Source organism: Ictalurus furcatus, chromosome 7 (genome assembly GCF_023375685.1).
Source record: "Ictalurus furcatus strain D&B chromosome 7, Billie_1.0, whole genome shotgun sequence".
NCBI classification, from domain to species: Eukaryota; Metazoa; Chordata; class Actinopteri; order Siluriformes; family Ictaluridae; genus Ictalurus; species Ictalurus furcatus.
The window spans coordinates 14,353,022-14,373,291 of NC_071261.1; the positions used below are offsets into that span (position 1 = coordinate 14,353,022).

General features: G+C 38.4%; 1 protein-coding gene across 3 annotated transcripts in view; it reads left to right on the forward strand.

The window, feature by feature from the left end:
* ank2b (ankyrin 2b, neuronal) overlaps positions 1-20,270 on the forward strand; it is a 167,221-nt gene that overhangs the window by 21,164 nt on the left and 125,787 nt on the right. Inside the window, exon 1 of one of the 3 annotated variants that reach the window (XM_053628776.1) lies at positions 15,742-16,040. The exons of 1 other annotated variant lie outside the window; for it this stretch is intronic. In XM_053628776.1, the coding sequence (XP_053484751.1) occupies positions 15,954-16,040 (87 nt within the window). In that variant the 5' untranslated portion in view covers positions 15,742-15,953. Of the gene's footprint in view, positions 1-15,741; positions 16,041-20,270 lie in introns of those variants that run through there. One more of the 3 variants, XM_053628778.1, reaches the window with a different exon arrangement.

Consider the following 20,270-nt stretch of genomic DNA (forward strand, 5'->3'; position numbering starts at 1 on the left):
ATATATATATATATATATATATATATATATATATATATATATATATATATTAGAAATCTTCTTTATGGCAGATTTATATGGCTAGCAAATGAAATATTTTAAGCAGTTTTAAACAAAAGTGTAATAGTTCTAATTTTAAAAAAAATTACTCACAGGAACATTTGACTTTCATTATTTAGCTAGATCAAAGATTTCTTCCCTGTGATGCACGACAAATCCGCTATATTCCAGTTGGGGCAAATCCAAAATGGTTTAGGATTCATTTTGTTTGTGCCTTACACAGGATATAACATAATGGAGCTGAATGCCCTACTTATCTAATGCCAAGACATTTCAGATTCTGCCTGAGAAAATAAACAATTTAAGTGTGTGTGTGTGTGTGTGTGTGTGTGTGTGTGTGTGGGTGGGTGGGTGTGTTTTAACATAGGCTCATAAGGTTTACACACAAACATCTCTGTATGTTCACTAAAAATGAAAGTACGGTCACACTAGGCTGTGTTTGGGTGTTTGGTGCTTATTTTCACTCCATGAGAGAGAAATGCTGTAATGCCACATGCATTTGAACATGTCCCTGGATTCATATCAAAACCATTATTATTTACATTTCAGGTAGTATTTACTCCTACTGGCTGTCAAATCACCACACAATAATCTCCAGTGAAGTTCCTCCTACGTTCATGGGTAGAAGTATGTGATGGCACAGCAACACACACATACTCAGCCAGTACATGGATAGTCCATGGTTTGTGTTAGTTGTAGAGCCGTGGCGAACCGCGCTGTTCGGTTTCTAAGGGCCAGTCTAGGTAGAATGGGAAGATATAGTAGGCTAACCTTGGCTGCTGATTCATTCCTCATCATTGTGGGAATAGGAATTCATTTGTAATGATTCATGGATTCATTTGTAAATATGTGTGTGTGCATGGTCCCCTGGGATGGGCTGGCTTCTCATCCAGAGCATATTCCCTCCATGCAGTGTTAATAATGAGTCTTTATTGATCACATCTACATATGCACAGTGAAATTCTTTCCTTCACATACCCCAGCATGTTAGGAAGCTGGGGTCAGACATGATACAGTGCCCCGGAGCAGAGAGGGTTAAGGGCCTTGCTTTACCCCCGATCTACCGATCAGTAACCCAGAGCCTTAACCGCTAAGCCACAACTGCCATGGATCCACTGTGACCCCGATCAGGATAAAGCATTTACTGAAAATGAATGAATGAATGAATGAATGGATGGATGGATGGATCTAAAGGGACAGATGTATTTGAGTACTGTTTGTTGGGCTTGAGCTACAGTTCTGAGTTCTGAAAATCATGTATTGTACATTTTGTGATCTCATGTCTTCTTTTGCTTCCAGATTTTGTAATTTGTGAATATTTCTCAAAGTAAACTCTGCCTGGGTTCTCATTCTTGTGTTACAGCATTGTAATGTGTTTAGTATTGTGTCTGACTGTTGTGTTGATGATAGAATTGGGGTCGGACTCCATTCCACAGAGAATAAATAAGGCCGCCATGCACTACAAAACCCAGCCGCCTCACACATTGACACATTCATGCTCACCTGATTATTGATGCTGTACACACACACACACACACACACACACACACACACACACACACACACTATAAATAGAGACTATGGACAGTCATTCAGTGTGACGTATTTGTGCAGCTCTGTAATTTGCCTCTGACATACCCAGCATGTTTGCTATTGTAGTATTTGATCTGGTTTTGTCCTTCTGGTTTTTGTCCTGGACTTCCTGTTTGTAAATCTGCCTGCTGTTGACAAAATATTTTTGGATTGGTTTAAAGTGTTTTAGATTGGTTTGCTTGTTTCTACTCTCAATCTACTCTACTCTCAACTGTAGCTGTGTCAGCTTCCTGACATAATATTTCAAATAAAAAAATTAATTTCAAATCCCCCACAACATTTCAATGGGATTCAAATCTGGGTTTTGACTAGGCCATTCCACAACCTTCCATTTCTTCTTTTTGAGCCATTCCTTGGTGGATTTGCTCATGTGCTTAGGATCATTATCCTGTTGAAAGGTCAGATGACAGATGGCCTCATGTTATGTTCAAGCACTCTTTGATATGACGCCGAATTCATAGCTGAATCAATGAATGCAAGCTGTCCAGTCGCTTAAGCAGCAAAGCAACCCCAAAGCATAACATTTCCACCACCATGCTTCACAGTTGCTATGAGGTGCTTCTCCTGAAAAGCTGTCTTTGGCCTGCTGTTACTGTGGCCAAACAACTCTATCTTTGATTCGTCTGTTCAGAGCACATTGTTCCAAAAGGCCTGGTCTTTGCCTATATGCTCATTGGCAAACTGTAATCATGCAAAGGCTTTTTCCTGGCACGCCTCCCATGCAGGTCAAAACTGTGCAATCTCTTTCTGCTCTTAGGCTGAATTTGCTGGGACGGCCAGTCCTGGACAAATTGGCAGTCGTTTAAAATCTGTGCCATTTGTAGATTATTTTCCTTACAGTGGAATGATGTGTTTCAAATAATTTGGAGCTCTTTTTAAATCCCTTGCCAGACTTATAGGCATCCATGACCTTTTTTCTGAAGGCTTTACAGAAGGCTTTTTCACCTGCAAAAAATACAGCCGTTTTAAGTAATACAGCAGTTATACAGCAAGGTATCTCAACTTTCCTTGTTCTGTAGTAATGCTGAAGAAATAATACACTTTGAGTGATGTGAGAAATACAATTTGTGTGGTGTTCAATTAGATTAACCTTGATTCAATGACTGTATCTAATGTCCAGATTGGTGTGCTTTGCATGGCAGATTGACAGACAGATGTATTATTGCAGTGCCAGAAGCCTTTCTGTTTCATTCATTAGTTACGCTTTTCTGTTGCTTAATGTATCTTCTGATTTCTCTAAATCCAGAACAGCTTGAGAGGCCCAGTTTCATTCTCTGTTACTGTCCAACTATAAATGGCACAGTTGTTGGGGGTTCATATACTACAACATTTTACACTGATCCTCTCTCTCTCTCTCTCTCTCTCTCTCTCTCTCTCTCACCTAAACCTAACCTTAACCTCAGAAACCAAAAGATTTTGCCTCTTATTTAAATATATCTTCTTATCTTCCTTTCCTTATGGCTACCAGCCAAATTATCCCCACAAGATCAAAACTGTCTGATATTCCTATCCTTGTGGAGAAACACAGACACTAACACACTTTTTAAAAATATTGTAAGTTCATTTTCTCTCTCTTTTAAGTAAGTTCAAAGATGGAGCCCTGACACTTTTCTTCTACACTAAATGCCACCGCGATTGCGGTATTGTGTAAAATAGCCTTTTTTGAGACACAGTGACAAATGTGAAATACTGGTTTAATGCCACACACAACTCTATAATTCTGCATGCTAAAAAGTATTATTTTTGATTCTTCTGTGTGCACTTCACAATATCATAATCATGGTAATAATCACAGCTGGGTTGATAATATAAGGTACCGATGAATCACGTCAGTACCCAGAGTGCAGTTTGTCTGCACTGATACGCCTTTTTGTAGGCTAGAGTGAAACCACACTTTTGCTGCCATCTTCTGACTGAACTGTTTTTACTGTAAATTTCTGAGCCATGAGGAAATTTCCATAGCTTCTTGTAGCCACATTGTGAATAAGTAATGCTCGTCCAAAGTAAAGGGACAGATCTTTGGCATTGTCCAGTTACTATGCCTTATTAATACTGTGCCAATTGTGGAAGAGTTTCTACAGATGGTTGTCATGCTCTGGTGACCAGAGTAGTAGGCATGGGACAGGGCAGTGCCAAGCATGTGACCTTAGACTTATTCATTTGTTCCACTGAAGTCTTTACACTGTGGACACCATAACTTAATCGTTAGTTTCATCTAGTCATTAGAAATGTATGATCATTTTTAAAATCATAAATTATATTATTGTTCAGTCCATACAGGATTTCTCAGAGTTATTTTGTGATTGTAGAGACCAAAAATGCTTGATTTTGCTCTGGCTTTTTTCTCTCCAAAATATGCGATGCAACTTGCAGAGTTGTTTGTGCTTTTTTTTTTTTTTGCAGAAAACTACTTGAATTGGTAAAATTGCAATTGCACGAAATTGTTTTGCAGCGTTTTTTTTGCATTGATGTTTGTTATTAAACGAGATCTTTTATCTGTACTCATGTTCGACGCATGTGAATCCAAGAAGGCTTTGGCTGAATGCACATTGTGATGACGTCACATGTCTGCCTTGGCCCAAATCTACAGAGAATCTGCTGTAATTTTGAAAAAATTGCAGGCTCCTCTGAATATTGCAGAGTTTGCTTGATTTTGCACTCCTGGAGGGACTGATTGTTTTGTAGGTTAATATACTCAGCTAATTAAAAAGCGTATACGCAATGTTAGAGTAGGGACTAATATATTTTAATATGAACTGCAGGACCAGGATTGCACAGCAATGCCCTTGCTAAAATCCGAATTCTGCTAATGATTGTTTACAGACACACCCAATCTGCACGATCTGTCTGCTCAGGTTTACACAATAACCAGTACTTTATACAGTTATCCTGTTGTTTTGTTTACTTTGTTTACCTGTTTTATTTTGTTTGCACTTGTAATTCTACTCAAAGTACTTTGCTCTTGTCTTCATATTACTGAGTCATTCAGTAACCATGGTCTTGGAGAGATATTGTTTCCTCCTAGTGTATGTTTGTAACTCTATGGTGACATTTTTTTAAACATTACAGTCTACTAGCGTTGTTCATTCACACTTCTCTGTGGTGACCTTATCCATCATATTATAAATGGATATCTTGTTGCAGAATGATGGTCTGCTGAAGCTCTCAGGTTTGATTTTGGTCTGAGATTAGTTCGATCCTCTCTTTCATGACAGTGATATTGGGTGTTCGCTTCTATGAAGGTGATGTTAATTCAGTACTGGGGGCAGTTTCTGGTAAAAGCCTCAAGCTCTTGTTACCCTGGCATTATTCAATCAAGCACCCCAGGGAAGTAAGAAAATCCAATAAAGCTTTGTCATCATGCTTGGAGTGATATTAAATACAGGCATCACCACTGTTGGGAAAAGGAATGTCGAATGACTATTGGTGAAAATGAAAAGAACCAAAAGAACTTTTACTTTAAATATTATAGTATAATATGCCATGGACAGTGCCGGTGTTTTTGCAGAAGAAAAGCGGATTTATTAGATTTAAGGTGCTTTAAAAAAAGTTTCCCCTGTCTCAGTGTTAAAGTATACAGTAATTTGAATATTGTCCTGTCACAGTTCTTGACCGTGGAACAGGTTGTAGTTAAAGTGTTATCGATCTTTTGAGATCTTTCTCTGCTGTAGAATGCATTACAATGCTCTATTCCAGTATTGTGTCAGAATGGGAAGAAAACCACTTCAAAATTTTTAGGCTTTTGTCTATATACAGTCATGTGAAAAATTTTCCATTGTTCCAAAAGGCCTGGTCTTTGCCTATATGCTCATTGGCAAACTGTAATCATGCAAAGGCTTTTTCCTGGCACGCCTCCTATGCAGGTCAAAATTGTGCAATCTCTTTCTGATTGTAGAAGCATGCACTTTGACACCAACAGTTGCAAGACTTACTAGCAGATCCTGTGATGAAATTTTGTGGTTCTTGGAGACTTCTTTTTGTATCAGACGGTCTGCTCTTGGGCTGAATTTGCTGGGACGGCCAGTCCTGGACAAATTGGCAGTCGTTTAAAATCTGTGCCATTTGTAGATTATTTTCCTTATAGTGGAATGATGTGTTTCAAATAATTTGGAGACCTTTTTAAATCCCTTTCTAGACTCATAGGCATCCACAGAACTCTTTAGATCTTGGCATGACGACACCACACACCTCAGTAGCAAAGGGAACACCAGACACTAGATATGAGAGGCGTATAAATAAAACAGGTTCCACCTGCACTGCCTAAACAGGTTCTAATCACTGGCGTCCAATCTTGAACACCTGATTCTAATTTTACAGATTTGAAGGTACGAATAATGTATGGGTGTACTTACTTTTTCCATGTGACAGGTCTGTTTTTTGTTCGTTTATATTGTGAAAATTTACACAAAAATGTAAAATTTTATGTGTCATTTGATAGCGTGTATCACCTTTATTAATAGGCACCGTTTGACAGATGATCGAATGTTTGCTTGTCCAAATATGTAAAAAATAAAAAAATAAATTCCATGGGGTGTACTTATTTTTTCACATGACTGTAGATAAATGACACTACATTAGAAGGATGTATGGGTTTTCTTTTACATTTTTATTTAAACCTATGTGTTACTTTTAATTTACAGTGAGTAGGCAAACAAACTTGAAATAATATGTAAAGCAGTAAAAATAATAATGACATTTTGGCAAAAGAGTGTAAATCAAATATAAGGCAGTATGCAAGTGCAAGTGTAGGCTTTATTTGGGCAAATCCAGAAATCATCATCAATGTCCACTACATGGGTCAAAGCAGATATCCAAAATTATCATACTAAAATCCATAATCAACAAGTTGGAAAGCCAGAAAAACAAGTGACAGAAAATTCAAACAATCAACAATACTTCTCCAACATGTTAAGACACTACAGGGGATAAATAACCAAACTAATTAAGGAATTAACACAGAATAGATGAATACAGTATGGCAACCAACCAATGACAGGATGGGGTCGAGACAGGACTAGAACCAAAACGATGGCACATGGCCAAACATAAACTCTCCATGCTGGGAATCACACTGCATGTTAATACATTTGCATATTTTTGTCAAACTATGCCCTGCATTTTAATAATACATGTAATACCCTTCCTCATAAAAACCCTTATACTAAGGAAAATAAGTACAAAGTGGGAATAAATTCCCAAGCATGTTTTTCAGCGAAACAGCATTGAATCACAAGTCATACAATTGTGACAACCTGTTTATAACAGGGAAAAGCTGCCTTGTGAGAGAGCGTGACAACGTTAGCATGGAGTTACAATGGTCCAAAGACCAAATGGAAGTGCTCTTGTTTACTGCATTCCAACCTCATTTTCTTGACTAAGTAGATGAGGGTTTTTATTCAGACAATTCTACTTGATAAAGAAGAGAAATTTCTTTACAGTGCAAAGCATCAGGAAACCTAACAGTTGGATACAGTAACCGGATCCAGTCCATTTCTGATTGAATAAACAACATTCAATTATTCACTAAAGTAACTGCCTGATAACTACTAAACTCTTTGAGGAAGGCTGTTATCTTCTCTACACTGAATGAGCTCTTTATCCTGATGTGTCTGTTGCCCTTGCATGTTTTGAGTGGTTCCATATTCCTCTACCTAATGATGGTCTGTGGACTGGGTAATGTAGGTAATGTATTGGGGGAGGGAGTTTGCCTTGCCAATGGTCTCCTGGGGCATTCAGGTTGACATGCCAACAATCACTTGGGGAGGTTTGCATTGCCTTGCCAACAGTCACCTGGGCCAAGATTTCATGCCAGTGAGACAGGAATGGCTGATGATGTTTTAGAGCGGTCTTGCCATGGTTATCATATCCAGTTGATTCACAGTCCTATTAACATGGTTAGAGCTTCCAGTACTGCATACATGGACTCAGATGGGCAGTATGGAGTATTGGAACATTTGATCCTTTTTTAGCCTCCAGAGACCTGGACTGTGCTGTTTCTGAGTTAACCTTAATATTTAGTAGTAGTTTTTCATTCGCTCATTCATCTACAGTAACTGCTCCATCCTGTCTATGTTTGTGGTGGGTCTGAATCCCAGATAGGATGGCAGTAATTTTGCGTGGCCAGTCCACCTACCAGCATGTTTCTGGAATGTAGGAGGAAACCAGAGAACCTGAAGGAATCCCATGTGGACACGAGTGGAACATGCAGTCAGTAAATGCAATACTAAAAGTGGAAAGTGGTTCATGAAAATACCCTTGTATAAAGACAGATGGTATCACAAGGAAAAACACGGTAGATATAATAACTGCTTTTATTAATAAAAGCATTGTATAGTATTGTATAATATGTGTATAATATAATATTGTATAATATTTATAAATGTCTGTAATGTGCATGTTATACAGACAGTAATATACAGTGTATGTATCACCCCTCTATGAGTGCACAACTATAGCAATGCTGCTATCTAGTGGAGGACATACACACAGTTAAACATTACTCAGAATTTTGTCCATACGAAACTGTCATTCAGCATTCAGAAATATTTTACTTTGGATTATCACTAATATGTACTAGAACATTTTCAAATAGGCTGGACAGACTTCTGAGTTGTTTAGTACACAGACTCAGAAGCTGTTAGAGAATTGATATATGTTGATTATTGTTGCCAATCGGCACAGCTGTATAAGCGGGAACATTACTTAGATCAATCACGGATTTTCTATCAGTCCAGTTTGTAGAGAATAATAATTCAATTATTGAAATTATATATATATATATATATATAATTGAATATGTATATATATATATAAGTGAATATGTATATCACTGTACATATTCTGCTTTTGACATGCAGTCTTGCCCACATTTAACCTTAATAGGTCACGTCTGTTCACTTTGAGCTGCAGTAGTTGCTATGGTTATCTACTTAGATTGTGTCTCTATGGCAACACAACTTCCTTGACCCTAAAAAAAATAAAAATAAATAAAAGCTCAAACAGTAATGTAGCCTTCTGTGTATTCCTGATTCCTATATTCCTCATGCCGACTGTTCCTGGGATAGTCTCTGGAGCCACTGCATCCCTGACCAGTGAAGCAGTTACTGATGGAGGAATGAATCATATTTTATTTTACCCGTTTCAGTAGATCGGCCTCTACACATTATTATAAGCTATCAAATCAATTCTTTTACTCATTTCAAGCTTTAAATGATCTTATATTGGCAGATACTGTCGTTTTGCTTCTTTCTTGAAATAAAATTAGAAATTGATCTGCCCATAGAACACGACTATTTCAAGCTTGAAATTAGTAGGAAAAAATTCCTAGTAATAGGAAATGCATAATAAATGTAACTATATTCAAGAAATATTAACTTAATAAGATGCCAGTTTTTGCAGTGTAGTTGAAAAAGAACACAATTTTAAGGTATTTGGGTGCAAATGCAAAGAGGGGCGGAATAAACAACAGGGGTGGATATTAACCGAGCCCCTACGGAGTCCAGAAGCAGGCAATAAAGTGTGTGTGTCTATCCATTGAGCTTTGCTGTGGGGGAAGGGTGTGCCCGCTGAGTCAATTACCCCTTTTTCAGTGTGGGCCTGGAGTTCACGCTCACTCTATTGACGCTTTCACACTGCCAGAACACTCAGAGGCTGTTAACCTCCTACAACACAGGCAGATCTTTATGGGACATTAGTAAAGATGAGAAGAAAGAAGAGAAATGCAAGAAGAAGGAGGAGTGAGAGTAGGCTTTGGCATTCAGCTTAAGTGTTACACATGCAAGTGTAATTCAGCTTGCATGTGTAACCACTTCAGGTAATTCTCCATCCTACTGAGAGAACGTCTGTGTGTAGGACAGACAGCAAGAGCAAAAAGTGTGTGATGATTTATGTACTTCTACAAAAGGATGCTTTTGAGGAGGTGTTCAGTGCATACTGCGGCACTCTGTATGTTTCAATCGAAGGATTCTTTGACCAGTTTTGACCTTTTGGTGAATGGTGTGGGGGTAGGGAGGGGGAGGGTCTTGCGGGGGTGGGGGGGGGGGGGGGGGTGAGGACAGGGTCAGTTGGTGAGGGTGTGTGCAAAATCACTTTTTAAGCAGGACTACATTCTTGACTGAACATGTGTGTATACTGTAGTATAGCAGAGTTATATTGAGTAGATATCACTGTGTACTGTACACTGACTTCAGTCCAGATGTGTAGTGACCCCCTTACAGGCACAAGTGTACACGATCCATGATGCCATGATGCATGTTCTACTGTCACATTCGGAGGAGATGACTGTGCTAAAACAACATGCAACACACTCTGGCATAATTAGTCCAAACAGAGTTCGTCCCCTCCTTAGGCACTGGCTAGTTACAATTTAATTATGAAACTAATTTAAGCATTTTACACATTGGTAACTAGATTGCATATTTTTGCATCTGTCTAGTTCTTTATTTTACTTCTTTTTTTTGGGCCGTTTTTATACATTTTTATATCAATTCCGCTGAGTAAAAGACTAATCCATTCAGCTGCCTTCATAACTGCTTTAAACGCTAGGCAGGCAGTTAGCAAGAGGGTTTTTTTCCCCCCAATATTACAATCTTCCTAGTCCTGTGAATGTTAAACTGTGAGATCTTGCACTCCTTTTGAAACTGTAGTTTTATTTGAAGGTGTTCGATCTTCTAAAGAACCTCATACTTTGGGAGTAAAAGGGAAGACGTTACAAAATAATAATATAATCATGATCTAAAGTCATTTAAATAGCATGGATTGGAGTCAAAGATGAGACATGTCTTTTCTACATACAAAGACTCTTTATTTTACAGAAAATTATTAATATGCATAAATCTTTCTTTCCATTCTTAGTTGTTTCTGAGTTTACAGGAATAAATAATTAAGGCAGAAATAACACTACTGTGTCTGTATTTTGTGTGTTAGTGTCTGTATAGAGCAAACCCTCCTCCTCGGACTACTTGGTTGTCTGAGATGGTCTTGATTCACACATGGCACAAGGCTGTGAGTCAAGTGTGCGTGTATGTGTGTGGCGGCAAAGGCCAGTCAAGAGGTTTCAAGAGGAGAGAGCCCTGTTGCCTTGACGACAGCTACACTTTGTCTGTCCAATGTCTGTGACACACACAGACACAAACACACACACACACCTCTGAATGAACTTGAATTTTTCTGACATTAATTTCTGATTTGGTGTTGCTTTTTTGGGCTGTAGCATGTAATAACTGCAATGTTGATAATACCAACAGCCAGAATTACATACTGTACATACATCTTATTGTATTTTTACAAAGACACTTAAGTGATGTCTAAGTCTTCCCTGCTGTATGTGGAAATATGTGAAATATGTGGAATATTCCATGGACTGTGTATTGAAAAAAAACAACAACAAAAAAAACATGGTCACAGACATACTGTATACATATCAGGAGTGTATGTCACTGCTGGTGAAATGATGCATGTTAGCATTGATTTTTCCTTAACCCTTGAGCTCAAATAGTATTGGATGGCCTACATATAGAAACATTAAATATCAATTTCTGTTATATAAAGTAAGGGCTAGTGAATGCACATCTACCCCTGGCAGGAGCACTGTGTCAGTTATAAAGAAGTCATTGCCATATCTGTAATCTAAATTAGCTAGACTACTTTATGGTTCCCTAGTTTCAAAATTTTAATGTGAATTAGTGAATAAAAGGGATATGCTTGACCATATCATTAAGATAAAAGGTATGAGTGTATGTATGTGAAAATGTATAAATGGTGATTATGCATGTGTCAATAGTGCCACTATAATTATATAGCTATAATTAATATTTTAATAAGCATCTGTTAATTTTGTCTTAACAAGTCTTATTTTCACTATAACATTCAATCCCACCTTTATCTTAGATGAGTGCATAGATGCAGCATGTTTTTAAATGACCTTTAAAAAAAACATTCCCTTTTTTGTAGTGCTTAATTACAAGAGCTATCAAAAATGCATGAATGCAAAAGTTCTACAGGTTTTCTGAGAACTGTAGCCTGTTTGTGTTATTTTATGTGAATGAGCAACATTCATTCATTCAACTTCTGTATCCTCTTTATCCTGGTTTTGGTCGCAGTGGAACATTAGGCTTGGGGCAAGAATACATCCTATCTATCTATCTATCTATCTATCTATCTATCTAGCTATATATCTATCCATCCATCCATCCACCCACCCACCCACCTATCTATCTCTCTGTCTATCTGTCTGTCTATCTATCTATCTATCTATCTATCTATCTATCTAGTCATGTGAAAAAATAAGTACACCCCATGGAATTTTTTATTACTTTTTTGACATATTTGGACAAGCACACATTTGGTCATCTTCGAAACATTGCCTATTAATAAAGTTGATATACTTGAACAAAACCACATGGAAAATGAGCTTTTTCAATCATTTATTCAACAGAAATATCAATAGATGTGATCATCTTCTGTGGAAAAAGTAAGTACATCCTTATTGTGCTCTTTAGCAGAAAGAACTTCTTGTAGGTGTTTTGCATAATTGTCCACCAGTCTCTGATATCGGCTTGCTGGAATTTTTGACCACTGTTCCATGCAATATTCTTTCAGTTACAAGATGATTGAGGGTTTTCTTGCATGTACTACCCGTTTCAAATCCCCCCACAACATTTAAATCCAGGCTTTGACTAGGCCATTCCACAACCATCTAGTTCCTCTTTTTGAGCCATTCCTTGGTGGATTTGCTAGTGTTCTTAGGATCATAAAGGATCATAAGGTTCTTCTGTTGAAAGGTTCACTTTTGGTTCAACTTTTACGTGTGGACAGATGGCCTCACATTATGTTAAAGCACTCTTTGATATGATGCAGAATTCATATTTGAATAAATGAATACAAGCTGTCCAGTCCCTGAGGCAGTGAAACAACCCCAACTATAACATTTCCACCGCCGTGCTTCACAGTTGGTATGAGGTGCTTCTCCTGAAAAGCTGTTTTTGGTCTGCACCAAACATGTCTGCTGTTACTGTGGCCAAACAACTCTATCTTTGATTCGTTTGATTATTCCAAAAGTCCTGGTCTTTGCCTGTATGCTCATTGGCAAATTGTATTCTTGCTCTAATGTTCTTTTTAAGACAGCAAAGGCTTTTTCCTGGCATGCTTCCCATCTCTGAAAATGTTAATGCTGGCTAAGATAGAAAGGTATCAGAACACACAGTGCATCACAGCTTGCTGCATATGGGGCTGTGTAGCTGCAGACTGGTCAGAGTACCCATGCTGACCCCTGTCCACCACCGAAAGTGCCTACAATGATCATGTGAGCATCAGAACTGGAGCATGGAGCAATGGAAGAAGGTGGCCTGGTCTGATGAATCACGTTTTCTTTTACATCATGTGGGCGTCCGGGTGCGTGTGCCTTGCTACCTGGGGAAGAGATGACACAAGGATGCACTATGGGAAGAAAAAGCAAGCCGGTAGCGGAAGTGTGACGCTCTGGGCAATGTTCTGCTGGGAAACCTTGATTCCTGGCATTCATGTGGATGTTACTTTGACACACATCACCTACCTAAACATTGTTACAGACCAAGTACCCCCCTTCATAGCAACAGTATTCCCTAATGGCAGTGTCGTCTTTCAGCAGGATAATGTGCCCTGCCACACTGCAAAAATTGTTTTGAGAAACATGACAAAAAGTTCAAGGTGTTGACTTGGCCTTTAAATTCCCCAGATCTCAATCTGATCGAGCATCTGTGGGATGTTCTGGACGATCCAACTGTAAAATGGACGTATTGTCATTAGAACTAGAGAAATTATTAATGCTTATAAACTAGTTTTATAACATAACATATTTAGCCATTGTTTTTAAATTATTATTATAATAATTTGGTTATTATTGTCACTTGCTGTGTTATCCACATCATACACATAATAAGAGCAATACAAGACCAGAACAGTTTTTAAAAGTAGATCTGTTTACTATGGGAGCATGATTGTGTCCAAGATGTAGTGAAATGTGTGTGTCCACAAGGAGGCAGTGTCGATGTTGTCTTATCACAGCAAGGCAGAACAAGCCCCATGTCCTTATGCTAACAGCTCCATTTAACACTATTATTCAAGTTCTCAGCTCACAATTGCTCTGACTGACAGAGGTACAGTGTTTACATTCTGTGAACACACAGTTGTCAAAGTTTGATTGAGAATTTTCCATCATTAAGACATTAATCTTTTATCCTCTGCTAGTGTTTGGTCAAGGGCGACCTTATGCCAGTCAGAGCACATGCTGTGTGCTGCTGGAGGCTTTTCAGTGGGAACAGTGAAAAACAAGAGTAGTGACAAATCTAGATCAGTGACTCGTAAGACTGGTGAGAAACCGTGGCAGAGAGCGAGAGAGAGAGTGAGAGAGAAAGAGAGAGAGACATAGAGGGACTGGGCATGAACTCCATTTGCCAAGTTGTTTTGTATAAATATCTTTTCTAATACACTATATAATTCATGTTCTACTGTGTGCATGTATCTGTATCTGAGGAAAAGTTCAGAAAGTAAGAAGAATGGAAGAAAATTTAATTTAAAGATTAAATTTCAAATCCCCCAAAAGATGCCCTACCTACTTCCACATTCATAACCTAAACATTACTGCTAAATGTCAAATATATATATTGCATATAAATGTGTAATGGGAAATGAGTATTTTGGTATTAACTCAAGATATCTGGAAATATTAAGAATTCACAACATTAAAGTCCATAAATAAAGTTATGTGTAATAAAATGGAATGAAACGAAAAAAGTGTTGAACACACTAAGAAAAAGCAGTTCTCCAAGACAAGGTAAGGCAAGGAACCAGCTGAAATCCGTAATTAATTAAACTTCCTATCTTTGCAAATTAATATCAGCTAGGTTAGTAAATTGATGGTCTATAAAAAGGCTTTTCGTTACCAGGGTGTCACACAGGAAAAATCTCTGATAGGGTATCACACAGGAAACATCTCTGATAGGTAAAAGCAAAGAGCTTTCCCAAGAACTTCACAACTTTATTGTTGCAAAACATATTGATGGAATCAGATACAGACCTATTTCAAAACTTCTGAATCCTCCAGCAAGCACCATTGGGGCCATTATCCGCAAGTGGAAACAACGTCACTCCGTTATCAACCGGCCACGTACCGGAGCTCCTCGCAATATTTCTGACCAGGAAGTCAGAAGAATATTCAGAGGAGTAGCCCAAGAGCCAAGGACCACTCGGAAAGAGTTCCAGAAACACTTGGAGGCAGCAGGTACCATCATTAAAGAGAAAACAATAGGCAATGCACTCCACTGTTCACGCACACCCTGCAAGACTCCATTACTAAAGAAAAGGCATGTCGAAGCTCATTTAAAGTTTGCTACAACTCATTTGGACAAGCCTATGAAATACTGGGAGAGTGTAGTCTGGTCAGACGAGAGCTAAATTTAACTTTTTGGCTACTTGAATCCAATTGAACAAGATTTAAAGACAATATGTTTAGAAGAATGGGCCAAAATCACACCTGAATACTCTGGCTGATTAATTTCTTCATAGAGGAAGCGCCTTGAAGCGGTCATTACAAACAAAGGCTTCTCCACTAAGTATTAAATACATTTCAGTTAGTGTGTTCAATACTTTTTCCCCTGTATCATTCCACTTTATTACACATAACTTCATTTATGAGCTTTAATGTTGTGAATTCTTTATATTTCCGGATTTTTTGAGTTAATACTGATGTCTGGTGAAAATTTCATGTGAATATCCTCATAGGAAATATTTACTGAAAAAAAATGTTGACGTGTTCAATACTTATTTAACCCACTGTACAATATATATATATATATATATATATATATATATATATATATATATATATATATATATACATATATATATATATATATATATATATATAAGTGTGTGTGTGTGTGTGTGTGTGTATGAGTAATATATGTTTCATACACTGTATATGCACATGAGCTGTGAGCTGGTGTGTCAAGCTGCTTCGCTAACCCTTCAAGATAAACATTTGTGGCAGCTGCTGCCATGGCAACACCATTGTGCTCTTCCCCTTTGCCACTCCCCCTTCCCCCTTCTCTCTCTCTCTTTCTCTCTCTCTCTCTCTCTCTCTCTTGGCATCCTTGAGCCACTCCCCCTTTTTCCAGTGCTTTGCACTCCACTCAGTGCCCATGTCAGTGTAGACTAATAGAGTGGAGGGTGTGGAAGGAGCTCTGTTGGATGGAGGAACGGATGAACCATTTTGTGACTTAAAAAGTCAAAATAACAAAAAGTGTTGTTTTGAGAGTTGGGAGATGAATGAAAACACCCAGTCCCATCTGAGGATGGAGGCTACAGACAGACTAAATGGGCTCGGAGGAAAAAGGAGGAAACCCAAAAAGGTAAACAGCAACTCCACTCGGGAGCAATCGGTTTCTGGAATGGATGTCTGCACACTCTCCACTTTGAGTATCGACGTACAGGGTTTTCCTTTAATGAAATGATGAATCACTTTTGGTGCGGTTGATCAACACCTGTTATGTTGTCAGGAATCTTTAGGAAATGGTTCAGTTATATTTGATTTAGTGGCATGGTGTTTAAAAGTAAATTTAAGACCATTGGTAATGGAGCAGTTGGTGGGAGGGAATTCAGGGAACTTGCCGTGTTGTTTATGCTCTGCTGAGAGATTCATTTCAGGGCAGCACTGCCTGATGCTTTCCCATGAGGCTGACTGGTAGGCAGGTGCCATACTGTGTGTGTGTGAATGTGTGTGTGTGTGTGTGTGTATTGGTGGGTGTGTGGCTCGATGCCCAGATGTTATTATTTCCAGGGCGTTTGCCTTAATGAGGATTCTGTTTTGGGAATAAAGATGCAGTGACAATAGATGATTGTGTGTGTGTGTGTGTGTGTGTGTGTGTGTGTGTGTGTCCAAAAGAAGTGCTGATCATGTTGTTCTTCTCTGTGTTTATTGCTACATATCCTCCAGAGTGTACTTCCTCGCCTTTTTCTCTATCTCTGGTTAGATTAATATATGTAAGCCACTGCTTTTCTATATTGAGCGTTTCTATTAAAATGCAGATACATTAAACGGTGGCTCTAACACACTCCTACTCTTGTATTATGGAATGTCGTGAAGCACCTTTGTTCCTCATGGTGGTGATCAGCTCTGAATATGGGGCGGGTCCACGTCTCTTTGTGTTTGTTATTGTACATGTCACCTCTTCTTGACTTCTAAAAGTCAAGAGTAAATAAGGCATTTTGTGTGATTCTGTAAGTGTTGAGGGCATTGGGGTGTGGGTGTTTTGTTGAGGTGGGCATGAAAGAACGCGTTTATTGTCTCTTGCACCTGTATATTAATGCTTAATTACTCCTGGAAGAGAATTCATAGTGCACTCATAGATAATCGCTGCTAGGAAATATTTGACGTTTCCATGTACGGATCTTTGTTTCTATGTATGACCTCATCGACAATACCACATCCAGTGGATCTCATGAACCAAACGAGCTAAAGCTTACTGGATTGGTTAGAGTCTTAGTGACTCAACACATGATTTGTAATTGTGAACTGAAATATTATTAGCGACGCTCTCATAAACAATACCGTTTATTAAAGGAGGGATGGAAAGTGTGGTAATTCCTTCGATTGTACTTGCACAATATAAAATATTGTTGCGTATTATTTGTTCATTTATTGTGCATAAAATACAATAATAGCATTCTTTCACATTCCCCAGTGTTCTGAAAGCATCATATTAACAAGACATTTTCAGCTAATAATACAACGTGTCCCATAATTCCAGCATCATAGGAGGAAAAAAAAGGTAAACAGAAGCTTTTTTAAAAAAAAGATATATATTTATTTAAATAGAATCTGTGCAATATGTCCACCATTTTTCTCGATTCCTATGAGTATAATGATTTGGATTTGTTCTTCCTTAGCTCTGCTCAGATACAACATGGTCTGTTAAAGTATGATGTTAAAATAATATTATGATCCGGGGCTTAAAGGACACCTTGGTAGTTTCCAGTTTGTAAAAAAACTAACAAAAAAACCCCCCAAAAAAACCAAACAAACAAAAAAAACCCCAAAGGCAACAATCACGGCCGCAGTGCAGAAACAATGGCTTTAAGCTGAATGAGCACACCCTAGTTTATCCAGATTGTCTTTCTTGATGCAGAGGGCAAAGAGGGATCAGTATTTGAATTATTGATATGCCCTCCCCCACTGAACCCTCCACAGCCTCGGGGGCAAGGAGACTGGGGTTTAATCAGTGCACAAGAGTAGGGTGGAGTACTGTTTCTCTGTGTGTAGCACTAATGAGGGAAGGAGGGACAGTGTTAAGCACAAGTGCACAAGTTTACTAGTTTTTACTGGCATGTATTTACACAGTTCACCTCATGAGTGGCCCATTTAGACCATCCTGAGCTTATCTGGCTCTAAATATCATTAAAAGAATGAATATTCATGTAATTTCCTGAACATGTTAGTGTTTACATGTCAAATAAGATACACTGTCACTGACAAATGTCCAGTAGATTCTACACTAGAATGAATTATGTTTATGTGCAGCATATTAGCTCAGCAGGTAGTGTCATCTCCTCAGAGCTCCAGCATCCCCAGTTCCATCCTGAGCTTGGGTTCCTGTCTGTGCAAAGATTCACATATTCTCCCCATGCCTGTGGGTTTCCTCCAGGTTCTTCGGTTTTCTCCAACTTCCCCAAAAAAAAACATGCCTGTAGATGCCTGTGGATTGGTTACATAAAATTGCCGCTACTGTAGGTGTAAATACGTATGTGTGTGTGTGTGTTTATTTATGCACTGCAATGAACTACCATTCCATCCTGGGTGTATTCCTGCCTCACACCCAGTGTTTCTAGGATAGACTCAAGATCCACTGCAAACCTTCATCAGGATAAAGTGGTTACTGAAGATGGATGAATAAATGAATTATGTTTATTATTGTGGAATGTCATTGATTCCAACCCGATCTACTGAAAAACGTATAGTAACTCAAGTGAGAGATTTGCTTCCATAGTTTCCAGTCTTTCAGTTGTACAGTAAGTGGCTGCAACACTTTCAGAACAGCTGCAAAATGCTTTAGGCGACCTTCTTGAAGGCATGCATAATTAAGGAGCAAAGTATAGGTGATTTTCTTTCATCTCTTACAGCATGACGTTCCCAGGGGGCCGCTTAGCACTTTAGTATATCGCACTCAAAGCAGTCTACACTCAGCAGCAGGTTTAAAGGCTGATGAAGATGTTGCTGACTTTTGCGCTGATGAAAACTATAGAAATCCAGAGTGCCTTTATCTCTGGCTCGAGTCATCGCTGAGAAAAATAAGGATTCAGATAATACGTTGAAATATGTGCAACTCTGCTCAAAATGTGCAAAATAAGTATAAAATTTGTATTGTCATACTAGAGTTTTAAGCTAACACACTGCCAGGACCCATCATGTGGGTCTAGACTAGTCTACTGTAGCTACTGAGTAATTTGGAGTAGTTACTCAATATTATGATGTTAGGTAAATAACAGAATAATAAGCTCTGAATTTAAGGGTTAATGCCTACCTAATTTCATGTGCAGGACTTCTAAATGTGCAATTCTATCCTCAGCATCCTCAACTGAACTAATTGCAAACAAGAAACCCATGATTATGTTTTTAAACTGAGCATCTGAGACAATGCCTTCTCACTAGTGTGATAGATTTGCTGAAAAAAATTCCTTTCAAGTTTGGGAAGATGGAGAGCTTGAAAACTTGCGGGATGTAGTGATAGCGTGAGTCAAATCCTAATTGGAGAAAAGGTATCGATCGACACTGCAGAATTTACTAGGCCACAGATGGGATTGATTTAATTTGTTTTACTAACTTATTCAGCCTAGATCTTGAAACTTACCGTATGGTGCAGTAAAAGGAAGTCCCATCTTCGAATGCACCATATTAAAGTTCAATATTAAAGGCCCAGATTTTCATTTTTATTCTTAATATTATCCTTCAAGTGGTGACATATTCAATGAAACGTATCAGGATATGGTTATATGGTAAATAAGAGTTCATTTATTATTATGCTTCACTTTTTTTCTGCAGGAGGTATAGTCGTGTAGCTCGGCCACAACCAGTAGGCACGGCAGAATCAACTCTATCGTATGAAAGCTTGTTCCTGTACTGTTTGAAACTGTAGGAGATGTGTTTCTGGTTTAGAGCTTTGCAACAATAATACAGATGATCCAAAAGGCGTGAAAGGAATCATGCAGTACTTGAAGCTGTTGCCATGCATGTGGCCCATTTTTGGTCTGTGAAAGCATTACACCGTGTAAGGTGTTTTTGTGTATTGAGCGTACGAGCTCTTGTTTCACTGAGAAACAGCAAAGCACTACACGAAGTGTGAGTTGCTGGGAAGTGATGCCTTTCAGAAAGCAGTAATTGTCATGCAAGCTTTGGGTCCCTTCTGTTATCTGCCTGGAAAGTTTCTGCTCTGGTTGTGCAGCAGCTCATTTATATCTGTCTTCATGTCATTCTGTACTGTATAGTCGATCTGTTCAAATATAGTAGAAATACCCACACCCTTTGTTTTTCTTGCATCCTTGGTTTCTTATGACCACAGTGAAAACAGGTAACTGTACAAGCTTCA